We start from the raw sequence: 26390 nt of genomic DNA on the forward strand, positions 1-26390 counted from the left end.
AATTCTGGATTTTTTGGGGGGCCGAGTGAGTACATGATAGGTTATAAATTGTGAAGATATGACAGGTTGCTAGTTCTTCATTTTTTTCTCTTTTAAGTATAGTTTCTAAATAGCCTGTTTTTTTGTTTGGTTGGTTGGTTTTTTTTTTTTTGGGGGGGGGTGGTTTTGTTTTTTAGGGCCGCACCCGAGGCACATGGAGGTTCCCAGGCTAGGGGTCCAGTCAGAGCTATAGCTGCTGGCCTGCCCCACAGCTCACCACAACGCCGGATCCTCAGCTCCCCGTGTGAGGCCAGGGATTGGACCCGAATCCTCGTGGATGCTAGGTGGATTCGTTTCTGCTCAGCCCCAGCGGGAGCTCCCGAGGACTGGTGGTTTTATCTGTACGGGGAGCGTGTGAACTTTGACAGAAACCTGAAGCAGCTCGATGTGTCTTGTGGAAAACATCCACCGCGTGTCCCCCAACCATTTCCTTTTTTCAAGTTAGGTTTAGGGTCGCCTCAGACAACTCCCGAGGCTGCGATCCTTCTCGTTACCCACGTGCGCTGCCCTGGGCCCGGACCCCGAGCACTCCACCCCCGGCCCTGGCGCCTGCCCTGGACACGGCCAGTGCCGGAACAGCCAGACCGTGGCGAATGCCTGCAGGGTGCAGTGTCTGCTCTCGGAACCTTTGGCTTGGCTTCGTACTTGAATCTGCCCTTTGCTTTCTCTGTCCGTGGCATTTTAATGTGTGTGAGCTTTTCGCTGGGTGGTTGTGTGTCTCTGGCCGGGCCTGGAGAGTTCACTCAACAGCCCGTATTTATCAAGGCGTGGCTGGGCCTGTGTGGTGCAACCAAGACCTGGTCCCTCCTCTGACAGAGGTTGTCATTTCATCGTGCGGTGACACGACTGGAAGCTCTCAAGGGCTCTGCGGGGACCTAGCGCAAGGCTTTCGGACTGGAACTGGGGTATCGAGAAAGTGACAGGTGCTCTTGGAGCTCAAGGGCGAAGAGAAGCTAGAGAAGCTCCCCAGGCAGAGGGGGTCAGGGCCTGGAAGGGAGAAATCCTGGGCCCCAGCCCTGGAGGAGGGCCAGGGTTGCGGGGATGGAGAGATTGCTGGGCGGGGAGCCTGGCAGGTGGTGGTGGCTGAGTCATGCCTCTCCCCTGGGCCACACCCTCGTTCTCAGGGTGCAGGGGGGCTGTGCTGGGTCACGTGGTAGAGGGAACCTTGCTGCTCGGATTCCATTTTGGGGCTTGTGATGGGGAGGCCTGGGGGGCCCCCGTGTGATCCAGGACCTGCAGGAGCAGGGGATGTGACAATGGAAGCCGCAGGACGAAGTGAGCCGAGGAACAAGTGGCTTCTGGAAGCCGAAAGGGTGGGGACGGGTTCCTCCCCAGAGAGCCTCCGGAGGGAAGCGGCCCCCCAGCCTCTTGGCCCGGCTGCTCCTGGGCCGCTGGCGTTCGGAGCGCTAAGAAAATAAAGGTGCTGGTTTAAGGCGCTGAGTTCGTGGTGATGTCGCAGAGCAGCAGAGGCCTGGCGCGGCTGTGTCGATGAGGCCGAGTGAGCCAGAAGCAGAACTGGTAACAGGGCCTGTGGGCCAGAACCAAGAATTTTGGTCTTTTAAAAAAAATGACTATTTTATCTTGGGGTATTTGCCTTACGACGAATGTGGTGTTTCAGGTGTACAGCAGAGTGACTGCGTTTTGTGATCTGTACACACATCCTTCTTTTCAGACTCTCTGCCCATGTAGGTTGTTGGAGGCCCTTGTCGATCGTCTGTGTAGTACAGCTGTGTGAGTGTGTGTGTGTGTGTGAGTGAGAAACTCCTCATTTACGCTCCCCCTCCCCGCAGGCATCTTGGTCTTGCTCTTTGGAGCAGCGGGCGGCCGGTCGGGGCTCCGGGCTTGTCCGGGGTGCGTGTGGGGGAGGCAGGGAGCGTCCTGTGCTCGGGTCTGTGTTTGGAGAAGAGCACTTGGGACTGCACCAGAGGGGGCAGGCGGGCCTGAGCAGGGGACTTAGGGCTGCTCTCGTCCAGGCGGACTTGGCGATGAACTGGGGTGACAGCAGTGGAGATGGGGGGCCGGATGGGCCCTGGAGACCTGGATACGGATGAGGGTGAGGAGAAGGCGCCTCGGGAAGCCGAGGAGATGCTCCCTGGTTTGCAGAGGAGGCGGGGCTGTGCCCAGCTGCTTCTGCCCTTTTACACTGAAACCGTGAGATCACGCTGGTTCCTTTTTTTCCAGGGCCGCACGCCGCGGCATGTGGAGTTTCTCAGGCCAGGGGTCCCATTGGAGCTGCAGCTGCCGGCCTCCACCGCAGCCCCAGCAACGCCACGTCCTTACCCCACTGAGCGAGGCCAGGGGTCAAACCCGAAACCTTGTGGTTCCTAGGTGGATTTGTTTCTGCTGCGCCACGACGGGAACTCGCACTGGTACTGCTAATTCCAGTCCAGCACCACAGGTTTCAACATGAAAATTTTGTCATAGCCAGTTACATTTTGATTAAAAATACATATTTTTTTGCTTTTGGTATAATGCAGATATCGTTTGCTTTTGATATAATACAGTATCACTTACATACTGTTTTAAAAAATTATTTCCAAGTGGGAATCCGGAAGGGTTCTAACTAATGTAATTCACAGACATTCACTGTGCCTTCTTGGGAGTGTTCTTCGTTTGTAAGAAGTAGTTGTGATTCTTTTCCCAAACACAGTTTATATCCAGTTTGCTAAATTACTACTCTTCCTCTTCATTTCAGAGGGTGTTTCTTTTTCTTTTTCTTTTCCTTGCAAAAACCCTGGGCTCACCGGAGGGCCGGTGGAAACAGCGGTTGTTTCTTTGTTCCAAACTGATAAGCAGTTGTTAGTACTGAACATTCCTTGAAGTGTCTCCTCTCTTTCCTAAAGAATTAGTGCCGAGAAGTTCCCGTTGTGGCTCTGTGTAATGAGGACACGGGTTCGATCCCTGGCCTCGCCCAGTGGGTTAAGGATCCCGCATGGCCGTGAGCTTTGGTGTAGGTCGCAGATTCGTCTTGGCTCTGGCGTGGCTGTGGCTGTGGTGCAGGCTGGCGGCTGCAGCTCTGATTAGACCCGTAGCCTGGGAACTTCCATATGCTACATGTGCAGCCCTAAAAAAAAATCCATTACATACTGTTTGGAACCCCAAACTGCTAAATGTTTTGGGTTCGATTTACATTTGGTTGATGTTGGAATAGTGGGTGGCTTAGTAAGGAGAAACTAGCAATTTTCATGGTTTCCAGTTTTTTTCAGTTCATGTAAAATATTTCAGTCTTAATATAATCACCCGGGATAGAGAGAGAGCAGGAACAAATGTGAGCTGACGTACTTCTCCTGTCACTTTGGATTACTCTTCGCCGCGTGGTCTGTTGATTTGCCTTAAACGACCCATTTTCTTTTCTTGGAGGCCTCACCCCAGACCGTGTCCGGGTCCCTACCTTTGATTTGGTCGCTCTGCACGGATGAAAGGGCTGCACCGCCGCGAGCAGCTCTTTGGCTTCCTGGCCTCCCTCCGGCCGTGGACGTGGAGGCAGGACTCTGTCTGTGCCGGGTCGGCCTCAGCCGGTGACCTAGAAACGTCGCGCTGGGTTTCGCGGGAAGCAGAGGAGGGGCTCTGGTTTAGACAGCGAGGCCGGGACTTGGGGGGTGTGTGTCTCGTGGCATTTGTGCCCCCAGGGCATCAAGGCGTGTGAGGCGCAGCGAGGTTGTCAGAGGAACGGCCGCTTAGCAGCAGCCCCGTGGCCGCGGCTCCGAGTCCCCGACCCACCCGAGGTGGCGCTGCTCGCCGCCCCCCTGCCTCCCCGGTCTCACCCCTTGCTGTGCTCCCCGCCAGGCAGGGTCGCCGCCTCGGCCCCGGGCCTGCGTGTGTTTCCCCTGCTGTCGCGTTTGCAGAGGGCCGGAGCGTCTCTGAGGCAGGGCTGTTCACGCCTGGAGCTTGACGCAGACTCGGTGGGAAGGTGCTGCGGGTAGTTGTGGTGAGTGGTCGGGCCTTGTTAGCCGAGGTGCTTCTGGAAACGGGGAGACCAGGAGGAGCAGGTCTGCTGGGGAAACGGGGCAGCGCCAGCAACTACCTGCGCAGCACCCGCTGTGGGTGCACGTTCGATGGAGCAGGGGGCGCTTTGCCTTGTCTGTTTCAGCTGAGAAATAGCGTTGTCTGTCTGTCTTTTGTCTGAATCCAGGTCCAAGGCTGCCTTTAGCGAAATTAAGCAACGTGATATGCCTCCCAGAGACAACGTATAAATACCCTGACTTGCCTATAAATCGATGTAAGGAAGAGGTAAAATTCTTCTTGTCCTCGTGTGTTTCTGTCATTTGCGTAAATGCCCGCAGCGCAGCACTTGGCTTATAGGCCGAGCGAGAGGAGATGCCGGGCAGGCGCCCGGGCCGTGGTTTCGCGGCACAGCCGTGTCGACGGCCTTCCTCGCCACTGAGCTTCATTCCCCAGCCTCCCTCCTAACACGAGCTCACCACCTGACATGTAGTCATTGGCCTGGGAAGGAGGTGCGTCAACACCTGCTCAGCCTCAGGAGCCCTTGCTTCTCGGAGGGCTCACCCCCCGCCCCCGTCCTCTGTGTGGTCCACTGCCCCCCCAGTCCTCTGTGTGGTGTCCCCCCCCAGCCCTCTGTGTGGTCCACTTCCCCCCCCAGTCCTCTGTGTGGAGCCCTCCCCCAGCCCTCTGTGTGGTCCACTGCCCCCCTCAGTCCTCTGTGTGGAGCCCCCCCCCAGCCCTCTGTGTGGTCCACTGCCCCCCTCAGTCCTCTGTGTGGTGTCCCCCCCAGCCCTCTGTGTGGTCCACTTCCCCCCCCCCAGGCCTCTCTATGGTCCATTGGGCTTTCTTTACACCGTTGCTGGCTTTTCTGCCTCGTGATTGGTCAGTCACTGATGCATCATTTTATGCGCAAATGTCCAGCCAGCCATAGCAGCAGGATGATTATGTTTTTAATTAGTTAATGTTATGATTAAAATTAAGTGTATTGAAACCTTTGTTTACTAGTGGAAGGAGTGGTTATAGATAAAACTAAACTAAATGTTCTGAATTTAACTTGTATTTTGCTTTAGATTAAATCATACAACTTTTGTAGAGCAGCTATGCTTATTTTTAAAAGGCCAGTGTTCAAATTAATTTGTATTTCCTGTCCATAGCAATTGCTAGGGTGAAGAGCTTAAGTAAATTTAGGGTGGAGGTGGGGAGCGGTGGGGAGGGTTGGAATGGAGTTTTCTTTTTTTTTTTGGTCTTTTGTCTTTTTTTTTGTTGTTGTTGTTGTTGTTATTGTTGCTATTTCTTGGGCCGCTCCCGCGGGACATGGAGGTTCCCAGGCTAGGGGTTGAATCGGAGCTGTAGCCACCGGCCTACGCCAGAGCCACAGCAATGCAGGATCCGAGCCACGTCTGCAACCTACACCACAGCTCACGGCAACGCCAGATCGTTAACCCACTGAGCAAGGGCAGGGACCGAACCCGCAACCTCATGGTTCCCAGTTGGATTCATTAACCACCGCGCCACGACGGGAACACCGGAATGGAGTTTTCAAAGTGCTCGGTAGAGCCTATGGTGCAGCAGTGGAAGCTGTTTAAGAATGCGTCTGAAGACTTTCACAGAGACGTTTAAAGCCACTTGAGGGTGGTCATAGCTGGGTTTTCATGGTTCTCGGTAGAATTTCACAGAGGCCCATTACGCGATTTTCAAACGATAGCAGTTTAGACTTCGCTAGAGCTATAGAAATTCATTTTCTGGTTTTCCTAGTCATAGATGAAGCGTTTGAGGCCTAGGGAGCAGGGAGCTTGGCCTGGCTCTCCGGAGCCGCTCATGACCGTTCCCAGCGCTCCGGTCGGTTTCAAACACGGCGGCCCCAGTAGCCGTCTTGCTCTCGCGTGTGATGTTCAGATAATTAACTTTTAAGGATGAAAAGAGAATTCTGAAAATCATCCGAGACAGAGCTTTTGGTTCATACATTGTGTCATTGTTAAATTCGTGGCAATTTTGATTTTTTTTTTTTTAATTCTAGGTCATTTCTTTGATAGAGAGTAACTCTGTGGTGATTATACACGGGGCCACGGGGAGCGGCAAGAGCACGCAGCTCCCGCAGTACATCCTGGACCGTTCCGTCCAGCGCTCGACCTACTGCAACATTGTGGTCACCCAGCCCCGGAAGATCGGGGCCAGCAGCATCGCCAGGTGGATCAGCAAAGAGCGCGCCTGGACCCTGGGTGGCTTGGTGGGCTATCAGGTGAGACGGAGACAGAGAACCGTCTCGCTCCAGGTTAACCTTTCCCTTCATGTAAGTGGATGATGAGAGGCGATTATTTTCTGCTGGAAGTTAAAATGAAATCACGTGCTTATGGAGTAGAACTATGGCATCATTTTAAGAAGAGTGAGGAGTTCCCTTCGTGGCGCAGTGGTTGACGAATCTGACTAGGATCCATGAGGTTTCACGTTTGATCTCTGGCCTTGCTCAGTGGGTTAAGGATCCGGCTTTGCCGTGAGCTGTGGTATAGGTCGCAGGCGTGGCTCGGATCCAGCATTGCTGTGGCCCTGGTGATAGGCCGGTGGCTACAGCTCTGATTCGACCCCTAGCCCGGGAACCTCCACATGCCACAGGTGAGGCCGTAGAAAAGGCAAAAAGACCAAAAAAAAAAAAAAAAAAGAGTGAAACTCTCATCAATTTCCTGAAAATAACTTTTTCTCTCTGCTGAATAAAAAAGAAATGAGATTTCACAGATTCATGGTTTCTATAATTTTATCTTTTAATTGTATCTTTTTATGTAAAAGATGTCTTCGTACACAGATGTCTTAACCTAAAAATGGCCTGGGCAGTGCGAATAGGTAAGTCAGGCTCCCCATCACTAAAACAAGAAGATGATGAAGAGTCGAGAATTTCAGTTTTAATTTGAGCCTTATATGTTGTGTGACGTACAATAATTTTGGGGGAGGGAGGTTTTTGGGGCTGCACCCATGGCATAAGGAGGTTCCCAGGCTAGAAGTTCAAGCCTACGCCAGCCTACGCCACAGCCACAGCAACTCGGGATCCGAGCCGCGTCTGCGTCCGCGTCTGTAACCTACATTGGATCCCTGAGCTGCTGAGCCAGACCAGGGATTGAACCTGTGTCCTCACGGATCCTAGTCGGATTCGTTTATCTGGCGCCCCGACGGGATTCTGCAGTAATTTTTTATTCCCTTTCTCACCTCCGTTATGAAACAACAGAGCCCTTTTGGGGTCGTTAAATGTATCCATTTAAACCTAAAATTTTTCTTCTTTTTTCTTTTCCCAATTTTAGGTAGGATTGGAGAAAATAGCAACAGAAGACACCAAGTTAATTTATATGACAACTGGAGTCCTGCTTCAGAAAATAGTTAGTGCCAAGAGTTTGATGGAATTCACGCACATCTTCATTGATGAAGTAAGCACTCTGCGGCCTGTTCTTCTGCCCGTGCTTGTTTCCTTCTTCCTGCCTGCCTGCCTGCCTTTGGCTTTTTAGGGCCGCACTCGCGGCACGTGGAGGTTCCCAGGCTAGGAGTCGAATCAGAGCTACAGCTGCTGGCCTACCCCACAGCCACCGCCACGTCAGATCCGAGCTGCATCTGCGGCCTGCTCCACAGCTCACGGCAACGCCAGATCCTTAACCCACTGAGTGAGGCCAGGGGTCAAATCCGCATCCTTATGGGTGCTAGTGGGGTTTGTTACTGCTGAGCCACGACGGGAACTACTTTTCTTTCCTCTTCATTTTTAAGGTTTTATTGACGTGCTGTTGATGCTCATCTTTTTGTTTTACGAGAGGACTCAGTGCAGGTGACCTGTACAGGGTCACAGAGTACTTCGAGTCTGTATCTGCTGCTGGTTCTACTTGCGAATGTTGAGTTTCTGTGTTTATCCTTCGCTCTTCTTTCCAAAGCGCGGGTGGGGAGGTTGAGGACTGTGAAAAGGTTTCTTGTTTAGAGCAGAGGTTGGTAGACTCCAGCTCTGGTTTTTGTAAATAAAGTTTCATTGGCACGTGGTTTTGCTCCTGGTTTACCATGGCTGCTGTGCCGCCACAGGAGAGAGAGGTCCCCGGGCAGGGACCCTCTGCTCTGTGAGCTTGGAACTGTTTGCTCTCCAGCCTTTTACAGGGAGAGCCCCCTGCAGTTTAGAGAGTGAGCCACATCGGGCAGGTGGAAGAACTTTGGTTGTCCGTAGGGACTTTCAGTCCCCGACATACGCTTTGCATCTAGGAAAACAGCAATCATGTCTTTTAAGGAAGTGAATAAATAGATAGTATCGAGCTATTCATTTTTCTAAAAAACCTCTAAAAAGTATTGTGAACCTCATCTTTGTGCCAGTCTCAGCTTTCCAGACTGTTTCAGTTAACAGTGGCGTGTTTAACATGGGCGTGGGGAGCAGACTCGTGGTTGCCAGGGCGGGGAGGGGGGAGTGGGATGGGTGGGGGGAGCTTGGGGTTAACGGAGGCAAACCATTGCCTTTGGACTGGACAAGCAATGAGGGCCTGCTGTGTAGCCCTGGGAACTATATCTAGTCACTTACGATGGTGCGTGATAATGGGAGAAAAAAGAACGTATACATGTACACGTAACTGGGTCACCTTGCTGTGCAGTAGAAAATTGACAGAACATTGTAAACCAGCTATAATGAAAAAAAACTAAAATCATTATATGAAGAAAAGAAAAAGAGTGGAGTGTCTAAGAGTTCCCGTTGTGGCTCAGCAGGAACGAGTCTGACTAGCGTCTGGTGTCCATGAGGACGTGGGTTCAATTCCTGGCCTTGCTCAGTGGGTTGAGGATCTGGTGCTGCCGTGGCTGTGGTGTAGGGCGTCAGCTGCAGCTTTGATTTGACTCCTAGCCTGGGAACATCCATATGCACCGGGTGGGGCCCTAAGGAAAAAAAAAAAAGAATGGAGTATTTAGTTGATTGTGTTTCCTGGAGCAGCCCCATGGCACATGGAGTTCCCAGGCCAGGGATCAGGCTGTAGCCGCAGTTGCAGCATCACTGGATCCCTTAACCCACTGTGCTGAGCCAGGGATTGACCCTCTGTCCTGGTGCTGCAGAGACACTGCAGATCCTGTTGGGCCACAGCGGGAACTCCTGATTTTATCTGTATTTTAAACAGGAGGCTTTTGAGGCGGGCATGTTAAATTCAGATTTCCCAGGAAACTTTGGAAATGCCTCTCCCCCAAACTTGTGGGTTTTAAACCTCATCAGTAATTATGCTTTGAGAAGCTTTGCTTACTTCTTGAGGCATTGGAACTTTCATCCGCAAGTGAATAGGATTCCCGGGAGGCTCTGAGAGGGGCTGGAGTACCTGAGCGAGGCTGGACTGGAGCCACTTGCAGCTGTTTAGGGACGGTGTCGCCACCCCCGATGTGTGCCGTCATCAGTGGGATCCCGAAGCACACACCCGGACAGGAGTCGTCGGTAAACAGCCCGCAGCGGGAGTGGGGAGAGTGGGAGCTGAGCCAAGCCGAGCACTACGGCCGGGGGGCAGCATCAAGGAGCTCTCGAACTGTGTCCTGAAGGCGAAAACTGCCGAGTAACGAGTAACGTGCGTGACTTTAGGGCAGGAGGTGGGATTGGAGCCGGCAGGAAGGAAGTGTGCTTAAGTGAGGATTGGTTGGGGTCTGAAGTGGTTGCATTGTCCCCGGCAGAGACCTTGAGACCATAGGGTCACGGCTGGCAGTGGCTGGCAGATTTTGTTGTGAAAATTCAGCATCTCAGGGAAACCACAGCCACGGCACCCCCTGGCTCCATCCTGGGTGCCTGAGCCGTGGTCACGGCGTTTTGATTTCTGAATGCATTCTCTTCTTTGGCGGTTAAAGCAGGTGCCCAGTGCCTTTGACGGATGGCTAAAGAACAAGGCTGTCCTAATTAGCATGAAGTTCAGGCCGCCCCTCTGTAAGCCAGATAGATACCTCTTGGGGTCTGTGTAATTACGTGTGATGGAGCAAGGCCAGTGGCAGGGGGAGGGGTGGGGGGTCCTGGGGCAGGAGAGGGGGAGCCGAGGGTGTCAAGTCAGAGCTCCGAGAGGCCCTGGTGGGGTGTGGGGCTCACCAGGGGCCCGCACTGACCGCAGCCTTTTGTCATCTCTCACCTGGGAGGCCGGGTGCTGGGTGGAGGCACCTCTGGAGTTCGGTGGTAGAATGAGAGGCTTTGAGGGCGTCTGTTAGGATTTCGTGCACATTAAATGCTCTCGAGCTCCTGGTTGTGTCTCCTCTTTTCTCGGTCCCTCCTCCCTACCCTGCTGGCGGGAAGGAGGGGAGAGTGGGACCTGGTGGCCTTGGCTAGAGAACAACCTCGAGCCTTTCGCCCGAGGAGGAGAGAGCTCCCTGCTTCAGACGCAGTACAGCATCCCTCCGTCGGGCAGAGAGATGCCCCAGAGGGGACTCGGACCCTCTTCCTGTGCCCGGGGAGCCCGAGGGTAGAAAAGGAGGCGCACAGCACTTAGCCCTTGGCCTCGGCGGGTTCTGGGGGCCGTGGTGCCCAGAGGCCTCAGGGAAGTACTGGGGAGCCCGGCAGCCCTGTGTCCCCAGGGCCCGCCCACATGAGCTTCGGCCCTGCCCACCCTGGCGCACATCCCACTGCCCCGCACAGCCTCCGCCCTGCACGCCCTGGCTGCCTAGTGGTTAAATAAGACCTTTTGGAGGCGTAGGTCATCACAGTGACCTGGGGGCATTATTGGCGTTGAGTGGGCAGGGCTGAGAATTCTGCCCATCGCTCTGCCCAAAGGCCCGCAGGGCCCGAAGGGAAAAGCCGTCGGGGACAGTGACCCTCCCTCTCTGGCGTGCGGGCCACTGCTCGCTGCTTCCTCTTAACCAGGGGTGATGCCACCTTCCTGAGGACCTGCGATTGGCAGGGGCTTAGTCCCCAGGCCCTGGGTGCCCCACTAGAAGGCCCTTTCCCTCCGTTCCCTCAGCCGTGACGTGTGCCTTGCTCGATGTCGCATGGGGGGCGCCCCTGGTTCTGTTTTGTAGGTACACGAGCGAACCGAAGAAATGGATTTCCTGTTGTTGGTCGTCCGCAAACTTTTAAGAACAAATTCACGTTTTGTGAAGGTAAAGTTGATGTCATGAGCAACTGAAATATTTGGGGTTAAAGTTTGTTACCTAGTTTTGATTTTCTTTCATTTTATTTTTGTCTTTTTAGGGTCGCACCTGGGGCATATGGAAGTTCCCAGGCTAGGGGTCGAATCAGAGCTGCAGCCACCGGCCTCCGCCACAGCCACAGCCACTCCAGATCCGAGCCGCGTCTGCAACCTACACCATAGCTCACGGCAACGCCGGACCCTTAACCCACTGAACAAGGCCAGGGACTGAACCCGCAACCTCCTGGTTCCTAGTCGGGTTCATTTCCGCTGCACCACGACGGGAACTCCCTGATTCTCTTTATTTTAATAGAAGCAGTTGAAAGCAGTGCCTCTTAAAATTTGGCTTGTGTAGTCCCCCAGGTCTTGATAGGAAGCTGGCTAGAGGGCACTCTCTCAGGATCTGACTCTGGGGTGCGTTTTGGTTATTATGTTGCATTAAATCATAGAATATTCTCCCAGCTGCAGAAAATGCTCTAGCCATAGTTGACGCTGGTGAGATCCTGGGTGCCAGGCACTGCTTTTGGCTGAGTGAGTGCCGTAATTGTGCGGGGTCTCTGTTTTAAAAGCGGCGCTGGGCTGCACTGCAGATGAGAGTGCGACTTGCACTGTCCTTAGAGGAGACTCAGCCGAGAGTCCCTCGGGGTAAATGTCATCTCCACGTTATTTGAACACAGAGGATAAAGAGGTGAAGCAGGCCGAAAGCAGGCCGAGGTTTATAATGACTGTGCCATCCGGACCTAGGACATGCCAGCCGTGCTGTGGGCGTCTTGCGGAAGCGGCCGTACGAGGGGCGGCACCCGTGCTTGTGCAAAGGGCTGTGAAGGGCAGCCCTCCACACCACAGGGTGTTTTGTGTCTTTGTTCACTTAGGGGGACCCCCCCCACTTCCCGAGGGGCTCTCAGCCTGAGCGCGCTCTCCGTCTCACCTGGTGGGCGCTAGGTCAGTGGAGCCAAAATTTGCAGTAGGTTGTCTTAGTGCTGGGGGTGACGGTAAAGTGGGAGAATTGGTCTGTTTCGTTCCTTTTTTTCACGGCATATGGAGGTTCCCAGGCTAGGGGTCAAATCGGAGCCTGGAGGAGAGGCTGCGAGCCCCCAGGGGGGCACGCGGGGAGCTGGTGGCAGCACAGGACTGGCATGGCTTTGGGGAGCCCAGCTTGGACCTTATGTTCACAGGCCACCTCAGTGGATCAGAAGCCCTGCAGTTCTCTGGCCTCACGGTTCTTGGAAGCTGGTTCAGAGCCCATCCCCTGTGGTGGCTGTGCCCCTGGGGGCCACTGCTCAGAGCCTTCCTCCAACCGTAGGCCTCTCATCTCGGGGAGTGCTGCCCTTTTGTCTCCCCAGAAACTGTACCAGTAAGGCCTGTGTAAAGTTCTTGCTCCTCTGCCCAGACGGACCCATCAGAGGTGTGGGAGGCGGTCTGCGGCCTGCAGGCAGCCATGTTTACCTCCTGCTTAGCGTTGTGGAGGCTGGCGCGTGGGGCAAGTCCTGATAACGCTGCCACCTTCTCCTGGGCACATCCCTGGGCTGTGGCTGCTGCTGGCACTGTGGCAGCGTTTCCTGGGGATGTCGCCCCATGTTTGCTTTTCGGCAAAACTGCAGCCACAGTGAGTCCTCGTGCCTCCACTGCCCCTTGGTCTGGCCTGGTGGCCCTGGGCTGCTGCCGTGCCGATGGGGGCTTCTCCAGGTTCTCGGCCTAGGGTCAGGGCTTGCTGGGTCCTCGTTGCAGTTTTCAGTTCCCCATTTCTCTGGAACACGTCACCTGGTAACTGATTCTGTCTTAAATTCGTTTTCTGACACGAAGGGTCCTTTTAGTGGAATGGTTGTAATTTAGCTTTATTGGAGAAGTAGTTTCTCACTTGATAAAGGAGTGAAGAGAAATTGTAAAATGGGCACCTCTGAGCAGTCTTTAAGCTGTCAACATTCGTATCACACCAGAGAGACCTCAAAGCATTCAGGGAAAGCTTTGAGAATTGTTAAACCAGAAGACACGCCTGGCCTTGGAAAGGTGCCAGTGGCGTGACTGTCCCCATTGTCGGCTCCGGTGATGGCCTCTCCCGCGCCGCAGGTGGTCCTGATGTCGGCCACCATCAGCTGCAAGGAGTTCGCGGACTACTTCGCTGTTCCCGTTCAGAACGAGCTGAACCCGGCCTGCGTCTACGAAGTGGAGGGCGAGCCGTACGCGGTGGAGGAGTGCTACCTCGATGACCTGGAGCACCTGCACCGCGGCCGGGTACGTGGCAAGGCCTCGCTTCCCGCCAGGGAGGCCAGGGAGCGCCCTCGGGGGGGACCAGGTCTGCGCTCCTTGGCTCCGTCGGCTTTGTTTTAACACACAACGAAACGCAGTCTGGTGACACCCTCGCCACCACAGCGGAAAACTCTTGGTAGCTACGACAGGACCTGGTTCTAGTTTTACTGCCCGTTGGCAGACGCCGACGGGCTTGCCTTTCCTCGGCTGGCATCTTCAGGGCCCCTTCCGGCCCGCCGCCCGTTGCAGTCCTGGCGCTCTCTGAGGGCGAGGCCGACGGCGGGGAGCAGCCCTGGCTCTGGGATCAGAAACCCGTTCCGGTTCCATAGACAATTGGAGCGACTTTCTGTCTGTCTGCAAGACGGGTTTCCTGCCAGACGCCTCCCTGCTGGGCGTGGGCTCAGACGCATCCCCTGCTTCAGGGACGGGGTCCGGGCTGAGTTGGCGTGTGCTCTGTGCGTGGGGCCTGGCGCTCAGCTGCAGATGATGTTTGATTCGGGGTATTTGTCAGGGCGAGATGCTAGAGAGCCGCCCGGCCACCTGCAGAGCCCTCGTCGTGATGCTGCTGTGCTGCTCTAGCTTGTCCTGTTTCTCCTTTTAGCTTTCACCTCATCTCCTGGAGGAGCCGGCGATACCTACGGAAATATATGAAGTTGCTGTGTCCCTGATTCAGTTGTTTGATGACTTGGATATGAAAGAGAGTGGGTAAGAGATGCTCCACTTGGCCGCGTCCTTTAGTATATGTGGGATTAAAAACTCATTTGTGGAGTTCCCATCGTGGCTCAGCGGTAACGAACGTTGAGGCTGCGGGTTTGATCCCTGGCCTCGCTCAGTGGGTTAAGGATCTGGCATTGCCATGAGCTGTGGTGTAGGTCGCAGACGTGGCTCAGCTCTGGTGTGGCTGTGGCTGTGGTGTAGGCCGGCAGCTACAGCTCCAATTTGACCCCTAGCCTAGGAACTTCCATATGCCGCAGGCGTGGCCCTAAAATGCAAAAGAAAAAACTTAATTGTTTTGAAGCTTTTTAGTGTTTTTTTAATACTAAGATACTACTGTAGATACTTTTTCAATAGTCGTTGTATGTATTTTAAAGTCAGTGTCCTGAAAATGCTACCTATAGTTTTAGGCCTGAGTTTTTTTATTTTTAATTTTTATTGAAGTATATAGTTGGTTTACAATGCTGTGTTAGTTTCTGCTGTGTAGGAAAGTGATTCATATCTATCTCTATGTGTATTTATTTTTTTCGTGTGCTTTTCTAGTGTGGCTCATTGCAGGGTATTGACTAGTTCCCTGTGCTGTACAGTAAGGCCTTGTGTGTCCATCCTGTGTGTACTAGTTTGCATCTGCTGACCCCAGACTCTTGTCCATCCCACGCCCAGTCGTCCCCCTCCCCCGGCAACCACAAGTCTGTTGGCGACGTCCGTGAGTCTGTTTCTGTTTGTAAGCAGGTTCATCTGTGTTATGTCTTAGGTTCCACGCATAAGTGACATCATACGCTGCTGTCTTTCTCTGTCTGACCTGAGCACCAGCATGTCTCAGTCCATCCCTGCTCCTGCGGGGGGCGTCGTGGTGGTGGTTTTAGGGGGAGTCGTCGTCCGCAGTGTAGATGTAGCACATCTTCTTAATCCATTAGGACGGACGGCTTTGGAAAAGCAGAAACCGCAGCCCCAAGGTAGAGTAGTTTTTCCAGGGGCTCGGAGGGCCTGTCGCTCGCAGTCCTGAGGGGACCTTAAAGGACCGTGTTAGGAGACGCGGCCGAAAGCCTCGACTTTGCCTCTGCGCCCATTTGTTGTAAAGATAAGTGCCCCATCCGAGTTTGTTCCTGTAGCTGCCTCCTCGAAACCTGGAGCCCATTTTCCCTTAGGATCCAGTTTGGGGGGTCAGCGGTGGGCAGAGTGTGAGATGTTCAGAAGGTTGTCCTGCGTTGAGAACTCGGCTCTGCTGACTTTGCTCCAGCTCGTGCCCACCGTTAACATACGGGAGCAACACGCCGCACGCAGGGGCCTCCTCCTGCGAGCGGCCAGCACTCAGGGCCTGGGCAGGCCGTTCTCCTGCAGCCCCAGCCACACGCAGACACCCGGCCTCTCCTCCTTCAGGCCCTGGTGGTGTCATGTCACCGTGCACAGAGCAGAAATTACTCGCTGTCTTGCGCTCCTTCTGGGAGCCCCTGAGAATGACGTGGCTGTGTCCTGCGTCTTCAGGACAGAGTTCCTGCCGGATGTTTCCCGTGTGTGTGTGTTCTGAGTGCTGGATGTTTCCCATGGGTGTGGGTGGGTGTGTGTGGGTGTGTGTTCTGAGTGCCGGATCTTTCCCCTGTGTGTGTGTGCGCGCGCGCTGAGTCCCCCTTGTTCCAGGGATGGGTCGGGATGTGCTAGTTGGGAAAACCCAGTTTACATGCAGATGTGTGCTATTTTAGCTCTGTTTTTAAGCTCCTACATTTTTCAGTTTAAATACGTTTTTTCCTTTTTTGGCTGTTTCCACAACGTGGAAGTTCCCGAGTCACGGACTGAACCTCTGCCACAGCAGCAGCTGCTGCGGTGACAACGTGAGAGACTTAACCTGCTGTGCCATGAGGGACTCCTGAACAACTTGAGATATAACCTACCTACACTGAGTACGCTTGTTTTTATTGTGCTTTCAGTCCTTTCATGCTATTTTCCTGTGTCCTCTGGCTTCTCTTACTGTGATGAGAGGTTTCCTTTTGGCTCGCCTGTTCCTTGTTGCCCTGGTCAACTTTCAGCCCCATTCCTTGTCCGCCGTCTGCGGTTTGACTGCTGTGGGTTGGTGTGGATTTCGTTTCCTGCTATTGCTCGAGATCCTGTGGTCTTAGGGCGTCTGAGGGTTGGTGTCTCTGGCGCTCGTTCTCTTCATCTAATAGCGCCACTGATGAGCTCATCTGAGTCGCCTGCTATCTTAGGCATGTTGGCGTTGATTTCATCACGGGTTCTCATTCTCGGAGGTTATTCTATAAAGCGGAGGGTTTTTTTTTTTTTTGTTTTGTTTTGTTTTTTTTTCTTTTTTTCTGGCCTTGCTTGTGGAATGCAGAAGTTCCTGGGCCAGGGACTAAAAGACCCAAGCCACAGCTGTGGCAACGCCAGACCCTCAGCCGCTGTGTCCAGGGGGCTTTCTTTCTTCCCTTTGAAATAGGCTTTATTCTTTTATTTTTTGGCTTTTCAGGGCCTCACCCATGGCATATGGAAGTCCCCAGGCTAGGGGTCAAATCGGAGCTGCAGCTGCAGCCTACACCACAGCCACAGCAACGTGGGATCTGAGCCGCGTTTGCCGCCTACACCACAGCTCACGGCAACACCAGATCCTTAACCCACTGAGCGAGGCCAGGGACTGAACCTGCAACCTCACGGTTCCTAGTTGGATTCCTAACCGCTGAGCTACAACAGGAACTCCGAGATGGAAATTTTTTGATAAAAGAGCCTTTAAACATTTTTTATTAATAATGTCAAGTTTGATGGAATTGTTACAAAGTACCGTTTGTATTATTTTTGCTTCAAGGAACGTGTGGGTCTTGGGTAATCTAACGTAGGGTCCCTTGTTATGGATCTTCTACGTGCCCTTGAAATGACCCTTTTCTGTGATCCAAGTGAACATTTGTCGCGTGGTCGGAAGTCGCACACCGTCCACTGCGGTGTTAGGTCTTGTTTCCCGACCCGTTGAGTGGTCTTGGGATGAGGACGGAGTGTGGGTCTCCTGTTACGGGTGTGTTTCTGCCTCTCCTGCCTGGTGTGGCTCCTGCTGCGGGAGCGCTGCCCGGGCTCCTGGCGTAGCTCCTCGGGCCGTCTGCCTCCCGCTGTGCCCCCTTTGCCTTGCTCCACGCTGTGGGGTCTGTGTGCTCCTTGGTCGTCTGTCCAGGGGGCGACCCCGTGTCCTTTGGTTCGTCTTCGCCTCTAAAGCCTCTGCCATCCCTTGGGTCCCCTCCTTTCCCGAATTGCTTAGGGCGTACGTGTGTCGGCTGCCTGGAGCACAGAGACGTGGCTCCTTGGCTCTTTTTTTTTTTTTTTTTTTTTTTTTTTTTTTTTTTTTTGGGTCTTTTTGCCATTTCTTTGGGCCACTCCCTCAGCATATGGAGGTTCCCAGGCTAGGGGTCGAATCAGAGCCATAGCCGCTGGCCTACACCACAGCCAGAGCAACGAGGGATCCGAGCCGCGTCGGCCACCTACACCACAGCTCACGGCAACACCGGATCCTTAACCCACTGAGCAAGGCCAGGGATCGAACCCGAACCCGCAACCTCATGATTCCCATTCGGATTCGAGAACCACTGAGCCACGGTGGGAACTCCTCCTTGGCTCTTCTTTGATTGGGTTGTTTGTCCTTTTGTTCCTGAGGTGTAGGAGTTTGTCACATGTTGTAGCGATGAACCCCTCCTCAGAGAGATTTGCAGGCACTCCCCCACTTCCGCAGATTCTTTTTCACTTTCTGGATGATGTCTGAGTTGCCGTTTTTTCTTTGTTGCTCACGCTTTTGCTGTCATAGCTAGGAGTCCATTGCCAGATGCAAACTCATGAAGATTTACCGGTGTTTTCTTCTGAGAGTTGTATAGTTTTGGCTTTTTCGTCTAAGTCTTGGACCCATTTTGAGTTGACAGTTGTGCCGTGCGAGTTGAGGGTCCACCTGCACGCTTGAGCGTGTGTGCGATCCCGCTGTCCCTGCAGGGTTGGTTGGAAGACTTCCTTTTCTGTCGCGCAGGGTGGCGTCTTGGCCAGTATCAGTTGGCCGTACTTCTGGACTCAGTTCTCTCCTCTCATGTATGTATCTGCCCTTCTTCCGGTGCCACGCTGTCTTGACTACTGTTGCTTTGAAGAGATTTTGAAGTTGGGACTGTCAGTCGTCTCGACTTCATTCTTTCGGGGCTTGTCTTGATTGTGCTGAGTCCCTGCAGTTTCCTGTGAAAGGTAGAATCAGCTAGGCGGTTTCTACCAGGAGGCCAGCGAGGCTGCTGCAAACGGACTGTGCCGAGTCTGAGCACGTGGACCGCGCTGTCATCCTGACAGCCTGGAGTGCTCCGACAGGGGATGTTCTTGTTTCCTTAGATTTTCTTTACTTTTTTGTCAACAATGATTAGGAGTAATTTTTTCAATTGTTCTTAGTTTTCAGAATGAAAGTTTTACATTTATTAAATTTATTCCGTATTTTATTCTTTTTATGCTATTGAGAATGTTTCATTTTCTGATCGTGCATTGCGAGTACAAAGAAAGTAACAGTTGATTTTCTTTTTTAGGGCCCCACCCTCGGCATGTGGAGGTTCCCAGGCTAGCAGTCCAAGTGGAGTTGCAGCTGCCAGTCCACACCACAGCCACTGCAAGGCCAGATCCGAGCTGCATCTTCAACCTACTACACAGCTCACGGCAACACCGGATCCTTAACCCACTGAGCAAGGGCAGGGACCGAACCCGCAACCTCATGGTTCCTCGTCGGATTCGTTAACCACTGAGCCATGACGGGAACTCCTGTTAAGCGTTTTTTAAATGAAAGAGTGTTATATTTTGTTAGATGCCTTTTCTTTGATATTGAGATGATCGGGTGATTTTTATTTTTATCCAAGTGACGTGATGTTCTGCCTTAATTGATTTTAAGGTGTGGACTCAGCTTGGCATCCCTGGGATAACCCCACCTGGGCGTGGTGCACACCTTTTCCATGTTGCTGAAATTGCTTTACTAGTATTTGTGGAGGATTTTTATATTTATGTTCATAAGATACTGGTCTGTAGTTTTCTTATGATGTCTGTCTGTTTTTGGTCTCAGGGAATCCTGGCCTCATAACATAAGTTGGGGAGTTCCCGTCATGGCTCAGGGGTTAATGAACCCGACTAGGATCCATGAGGACGCGGGTTTGATCCTTGGCCTCACTCAGTGGGTTAAGGATCTAGTGTTGCTGTGAGCTGTGGTGTAGGCCAGCAGCTGGAGCTCAGGTTAGACCCCTAGCCTGGGAACTTCCTTATGCCACGAGTGCAGCCCTAAAAATAAGTAAATAAATAAAATGGGAAGTGTTCTGTTTTTTGGGCAGAATTGTGAAGAATTGGTTTTACTTCTTTGAATGTTTTGTGGATTTCAGCTGTGGACCCATTGAGGTCTGGGCTTTTCTTTATGGGTAGTTTTAATATTATCAATTCAGCCTGTTCATTTGTTACAGCTCTATTCAGATTGTCAGTTTCAGTAGTTTGTGTCTGTTTAGGAATATGTCTGTTGGATATAAACGAATTCGTTTTTCATTACATTCCTTTATATTCCTTTCTCTTTCTTTAAAGTCAGTAGTAATGTCTTCTCTTCCATTTCTGGTCATAGTAAATTTTTTTTTTTTTTTTGCTTTTTAGGGCCACACCTGCAGCACATGGAAGTAGCTGGGCTAGGGGTTGAGTTGGAGCTGCAGCTGCCAGCCTACGCCACAGCCACAGTAACACGGGGTCCAAGCCGGGTCTGCAGCCTACGCCACAGCTCATGGATCCTGAACCTGCTGCGCAAGGCCAGGGATCGAACCCACATCCTCATGGATACTGGTTAGATTTGTTACCTCCGAGCCACGACAGGAACTCCTGGTTGTAGTAATTTGGCTCACTCTCTTTCTTTTGGTCTAACTAGCTGGATTATTCATTTGTTGATCTTTTCAAAGAACCAGGTTTTTGTTTCACTGATTTTTCTTGGTTGTTTTTGTTTCATTCCCTTCCCTCTAATCTTTATTTTCTTCTTAAAAAAGCCAGGGAACAACAATCCAGGCTGTGCCTGGGACAGGACCCGCACAGGAAGGGGTGGCCGGGGGGTAGCTAGGCCCTGCAGGGCAGCACTGCGTGGCCCTCCCTCTGCCCATCCCGGGCCCATTGCCCGACTGCAGGGGCCGATTTCCCGGCCCGGGCCTGTCTCTCCAGCTGGGGTGTAAGCTCCCCGGAGCAGGGACCTTGTCTGTCTCGGTGCCGCCGTCCGCAGTGCGCGGGAGGCGGGGGGGGGGAAGCAAATCGGGCGTTGACGGCAGCTGGGAGGTGAGTGGACCGTGGTCTGCGAAAGTGCTTTTTTCTAACGTGGGTTTGGATTCCTTCGAGTGTAGCTTCTGGTGGTAGTAGTTATTACACATGGTTCGTATTTTAATTTCTGGATTACATTCCCTACATCTCAAAGACTTGCAGAGCGTGAGTTTTTATAGGCGAAAGCAGAGTCAGGAGGCTTGGTGTCCCCTTCCTGGTCCTGGGCCCTCGCCTCGTGTCCTGCAGCCTCTTTTCTTACGTAAAAGAAAGAACGTTATTCCGGGAGCTCCAGATGTAAGAGCCTTTCAAGGTCAGAAGCCTGTCGTATTTGGATTCTGGAAAAGCCGTGGCTCTGGGGCTTGACTGATGTTTCTGCACCTCACATTTTAACAGGAACAAGACGTGGTCAGGCGCCCCGTCTGCCTGGGAGCGGAGCAGCGTGTTGGTGTTTCTGCCGGGTGAGTTCGTGCTCTGGACGGAGGACCGGTCGTGTCTCGCACATGCGGTGCGAACGCTGCCCGCGGTGTGGCCTTTTTCTTCTTAGACCCGAGAACGTCAGCAGATGCGGTTTCCAGTTTGGGTTTTTTTCCCCACTTATGAGACACAGTGACCTGAGGGTGACCCCCTTGGCTGTGGCTCAGGTCTCTGATTGGTGGTCCTGGTTGGGAGAGAGTTTTAGGGAGCATGCAGTGACAACGCCAGGTCCTTAACCCGCTGAGCCACCAGGGAACTCCCCCACTTCTTATCGTAGCTTTTGTGTTGCTAAAAACATTGGTAATGAAGACTTTAGCTTTGTGAGGTCAGTCTGACCCCACTCAAAAAAATTGGCTGTATTAAACAACGATTTCATGCGTGTGGTTATAAATGTGAGGCAGTTGTCATCAGTCTGTCCTTAAAGCTTATTTGATGATAATCTTTTAATACGATGAGAATCATCAAAGTAGTCCTTAAATTCTTTCTTCTTCAGTATTTGATAAAATAATCTTTTAAAATACTTGAAGAAGGTTAGTTTGTGTTAAAATTTATGTTAAATTATACTTTCCTTTTGGCCCTACCTGCGGCAGGTGGAAGTTCCCAGGCTAGGGATCAAATCCAGGCCACAGCAGTGACCTGAGCTGCTACAGTGACAGGGTTGGAATCTGAACCTGCTGCCCCATAGGATTAATACCTTTTCTAGATGATGATTTTGATATTTTGATTTTTAAGAAATTATTTTTATTTATTACTTATTTTAAAAGAATTTTTTCTTTTTAGGGCCGCGCCAACGGCATATGGAAGTTCCCAGGCTAGGGGTCACATTGGAGCTGCAGCTGCCGTTCTACACCACAGCCACCGCAACACGGGATCTGAGCCTCATCTGTGACCTACACCACAGCTCATGGCAACACAGGATCCTTAACCCACTGCGTGAGGCCGGGGATCAAACCCGCGTCCTTACAGACATTACGTTGAGTTCTTAACCTGCTTAGTCACAATGGGAGCCGTAATTTTGATTTTTTAATCAAGTGGTATAGCTTGATAAAACCTTATGACGGTAATCCGTTTATTTTTTGTTACTGGAAGATAATATATAGAGCATACGAGGATTCGTGCTAACTCCAGTGGAGGACAGAGAGCGTAAATGAAAGTAACGTACTTTACTTAGGAATACAGGGTATGAGTTTGAAGGTGTGTGTGTGTCTTTTTAGGGCCGCACCCTCAGCATATGGAGAGTCCCAGGCTGGGGTCTCCGGGCCTACACCACAGCCACAGCAACGTGGGATCCGAGCCGCGTCTGCGACCTACACCACAGCTCATGGCAACGCTGGATCCTTAACCCACTGAGCAAGGCCAGGGATCGAACCCGCAGCCTTACATTCCCAGTCGGATTCGTTAACCACTGCGCCACGACGGGAACTGCTGAGTTTGAAACTTTGATCATGTTGTGCTTAGGGTGCCAGGGTTAGTTTTGTATTTGTTAAGATTAGTTTTGTATCCGGAAAACAGCCATTAGCTGCCAGTGGGGTGGAGTTGCATTTGTCCCAATAAATATTTTTCAAAGACTGCTGTGCGCATAATATCATCTCAAGGAAAAGTGACCCGAGTAGAGCATAGCAATGCTGTCTTAAGACTACGTGACGTGAGATAAATGCTTTCTAGTTTCCAAACGTTACTTGATAAAAAAGTTCAGTTTGTGGTCCTTCTGTTACGTGCCTATGTGAGTTCAAGTTTGATGGTATGTTTATTTCATTAACTGATCCTATGGGAATGGTTCTGTATTAGTTTTTTAGGGCTCTCTAACAAAGTCCTATGCAACTGGAAGGCTTAGAACAAGAGAAATTTATTTTCTCACGGTTTTGGAGGCTGCAAGTTCAAAGTCAGGGTGTCCTCAGGGTGTCAGCAGGGCTTTGCTCCCTCTGAGGCCCTGGAGAGAATTCTCACCTCTTCCAGCTTCTCTTGGTGACTGGTGGTCTTCGCATTCGTGGCTTGTGGCTGCGTCACTTCTGTCTCTGCCTCCATTGTTATGTGGTGTTGGCCCTGTGTGTGTGTGTGTACCCTTCTTAAAAGGACACAGCCCCAGTGGCATAAAGGCCTGTTCTACTCCAGTGGGGCCTCCTCTTAACTAATTATGTCTACAGTGATGCTTTATTTGCAAATAAAGTCGCTTTCTGAGGTTAGGACTGCGAGTAGGACTTCCACATCTTTTGGGGGACACAGTTTAACCCATATAGGTTCAAATATTGCTAATTCAGCATGTGGCAAGGCCCCATGCAAGCTGTATGTATCTGTACATTTTTTTGAACCTAATGAAAAAATGTAGCATATCTCTGTACCAAGACTTTTAAAATACTAATTTTTGGTTGTAATACTTTGCATGATCAGTGTTGGAAATTTGGAAAACCAGTGGGGAAAGGAGGAACGTAAAATGACTTCTACAGCCAGAGCTCCTGGGCAGTCACTGTGGGGAAAGGAGAGCTCTGGAAGAGCGGTTTTTCTCTTTTGTTGTGTATTTTCACTTGTAATTCTGATATTTAGGTTAAGAAGATGGGAAAAATCAAATGAGAATGAATTGGTAGGGCAGTCTTTGAAAAAGACGTCATCTTAATTTAAAGGTGGTTTTTTTAGCAATAAATACAAATCTTTTCTTTCCCTTTGCTTGTTCTTCCCTAGGTCTGGGTGAGATAAACTGCATGCATGAGCTTCTCACAAACATGGTTCACAAAAGGTGTGTTTACGTTGACACAGTGACGGTGTCACTGGCCCAGCAGTGTATTTGTTCTGCCTGAGGCCGTTTCGCTTCCCTCATTGAGCAGTTACTCCTTGGTGTGTGTTATGGGTACTTATTTTATTGCCTTCTTTCCCAGGTTACAGGTGTATCCGCTGCACTCCAGTGTGACTTTGGAAGAGCAGAACAACGTGTTTTTGAGCCCAGTGCCTGGGTACAGAAAGGTAGGGGCAGGGCTGATGCTGAGCCCTCGGGGCCTCTGCTGGGGAAACGCTGACGCCCCGGCTCTTTGCGCCACGCCGGCTGTGGCTGGTGCTTAGCCCCCAGCCAGATCCTTGCCCAGGGAGCCAGGTAGCTTGTGTGAGCCCGTCTTCACCTCAGTGTCCTCGGCTTCTGGGCATTGTTTCTAGCGGGTTCCAGGGCCTTTTACTCTCCAGCAGTCCCTCAGCTGGCCTCTCGCCCGGGCTCTGCTCTGGAGCTGTGGGTTAGAATCCACACTCTCAGTCTTGGCTTAAGGGTGTTTTTTAGGAAGTCTCCTGTAATGCAGCAGGTTAAGGATCCAGTGTTGCCGCTGCCTTGGAGCAGGTTTCATCCCTGGCTTGGGAACGTCTGCAGGCCACAGGCTGGCTGGGAAAAAAAAGGATTTTTCTTTCATCTAAGGTTACATGTGATAACGGGATTGTTTTATTACCACAGCCCTTTTGGAGGCCATTGGGGACCCCGAGCATGCAGCCCAGCCTGCTGGGTTTCAGTGAGAGCGTCCTGCAGCTCCGGGGCGGCCTTGGCCCTGCAGCTCTGGGGCTGAGGTCAGAGAGAGCGGGCTTCCCCTCTTCCTTGCCTGCCGCTTTTAAGCTCCCGCTTTGTTGCATGGGTCTGGCCTCCTGTCCGTTAGGGCTCTGGCTGGACCCCAGGGAATGATCTCAGCAGGGAGAGGTTGTTAACTTTACCCCGAGGTGGAGAGCAGGTGCCTGGGATTGGGCAGGTGGCATGGGTCCCTGTCCCCGGGAGTTGTGTGACTGAGCACATCGCTTCTCTGAGACTTAATTTTACTATTTGCAAGTAGAGTCGATGATAATATCTGGAGTTCCCATCGTGGCTCAGCGGGTTAAGAACCCGACATAGCGTCTGTGAAGACGTGGGTTCAATCCCTGGCCTCACTCAGTGGGTTAAGGATCCGGTGTTTCTATGAGCTATGGCGTAGGCCTCAGCTGCAGCTCCAGTTCTACCCCTCGCCTGGGAACTTCCGTAAAAAGAAAAATGTAATAACTTCCTTACAGAGCTGTTAGGAAGGTTAATTATAATAGCACATGTCTACACTTAAAGTGTAGCGGTGCTGCGGGGCCTGACACGAAGTAGGCGTCCAGTAGATAGACAGCAGAACTACCCGTAAGAGCTGGCATTTATTGACCATTTGGTTCCTGCTGGGGCAGTTCTAAGCATTTTATACTTACTAACTCAAACAGTCTTCACAGCAGCCCTGCTCGGGTCGGTGTTCTATAGAGGAGACGAAGGAGGTAACCTGCCCAGGACCCACCAGGGTGGGGTAGAGCTGGGACTTCGAGCGCCTTTGCTGTTGAGCCCACACCATGCAGCCCCTCTGCCCCGTCTCCTGCTCCAGGACCCTTGAACAGTTGTGACTTTTGTATCAAATAGGAAGATGGCTAATTTTAAAAGAGGAGTCCTTGGGAGTTCCCGTTGCGGTGCAGTGGAAACACATCCAACTAGTATCCATGAGGACGCGGGTTCAGCCCCTGGCCTCGCTCAGCAGGTCGGGGATCCTGCGTTGCCATGAGCGGTGGTGTAGGTCGCAGAGGCTCGTATTGGCGTGGCTGTGGCTGCGGCCTAGACCGGCAGCTGCAGCTCTCATTTGACTCCTGGGAATTTCCGTATGCTGTAGGTGTGGCCCTAAAAAGGCAAAAAAAAAAAAAAAAAAGTCCAGTGCTTTTGCCCTGAAATAATTTTATTTTTGTCTTTTTAGGGCCACATGTGTGGCATATAGAAGTTCCCAGGCTAGGGGTCCCGTCAGAGCGGCAGCCGCCGGCCTGGGCCACGGCCATAGCCGCGCCACGTCGGAACCACGAATTCGACCTACCCCACAGCTCCCGGCAACGCAGGATCCCCGACCCCCGGAGGGAGGCCAGGGCTCGAACCTGCGTCCCCATGCCGGCTGGCTGGGTTCGTGACTGCTGAGCCGTGAAGGAACGCCCTTGAAATCAGTTTTGAACTTGAGTGTTTAGTTTGCCGCGTTTCCCGCGCATGGTAAGCACGGCAGCCTCTGCCTCTTGCTGCCGGCAGGTCATCCTGTCCACCAACATCGCGGAGAGCTCGGTCACGGTTCCCGACGTCAAATACGGTGAGATGCGGCGCGGCCTCACGCCCTAGCCCGCCGCCTCCGTCTTCGCCCCGAGCTGGGAGGGGCTCCAGGGAGCAGGTGCACTGAAGGCAGCGGCCGAGGTCCCAGCTCGGGAGGGAGGCCCCTCGAGATGGGCCCCGATGACGGCGACGGCGCTCGTCCCCGCACCAGGAGTTGGTGGTGGGCGAGGCGGACGGAGGCGGGTGGGAAGTACATTGAGAGAAACGACGGAGGAAGAGAACGAGGGGGGAGAAGGTCCACGGACCCGGGTCTCAGGCGGGGCGGCCTCTGAGGGAGATGGCGCGAGGCCTGGCGGTCGGAGCCGTGGAGGGACGCGCCAGGGTCCCTCAGGGAGGAGAGGGCGGGCTGGGGGCCTTGGCAGGAGAGTGGCCGTCTGAGGACGGGGAGGGGCCAGCTCTGGGCGGAGCCCGTGGGCAGCTGCTCGAGGGTGACCTCCAGGCCCCGGCCCCAAGACGGGGGTGGAGGGGGCAGCGGGGGCAGCCAGTGAGGTCCTGGGGCTGGACGGGGAGGCCGTCTGGGGAGGAGGGAGCCGGCC

General features: G+C 52.7%; 1 protein-coding gene across 2 annotated transcripts in view; it reads left to right on the forward strand.

Annotated features, from left to right (window-relative positions):
- The window catches only part of TDRD9 (tudor domain containing 9), an 85242-nt gene that overhangs the window by 17844 nt on the left and 41008 nt on the right, over positions 1-26390 (forward strand). For both annotated transcript variants that reach the window (XM_021081572.1, XM_003128749.4), the window contains exons 3-12: positions 4172-4269; positions 5999-6220; positions 7269-7391; positions 10951-11031; positions 13128-13292; positions 13909-14012; positions 20670-20734; positions 23427-23481; positions 23621-23705; positions 25777-25834. In XM_021081572.1, coding sequence (XP_020937231.1) covers positions 4172-4269; positions 5999-6220; positions 7269-7391; positions 10951-11031; positions 13128-13292; positions 13909-14012; positions 20670-20734; positions 23427-23481; positions 23621-23705; positions 25777-25834 — 1056 coding nt within the window. The remainder of the gene's footprint in view (positions 1-4171; positions 4270-5998; positions 6221-7268; positions 7392-10950; positions 11032-13127; positions 13293-13908; positions 14013-20669; positions 20735-23426; positions 23482-23620; positions 23706-25776; positions 25835-26390) is intronic.

The sequence above is a fragment of the Sus scrofa genome, unplaced genomic scaffold (assembly GCF_000003025.6).
Source record: "Sus scrofa isolate TJ Tabasco breed Duroc unplaced genomic scaffold, Sscrofa11.1 Contig1914, whole genome shotgun sequence".
In the NCBI taxonomy this organism is placed as follows: Eukaryota; Metazoa; Chordata; class Mammalia; order Artiodactyla; family Suidae; genus Sus; species Sus scrofa.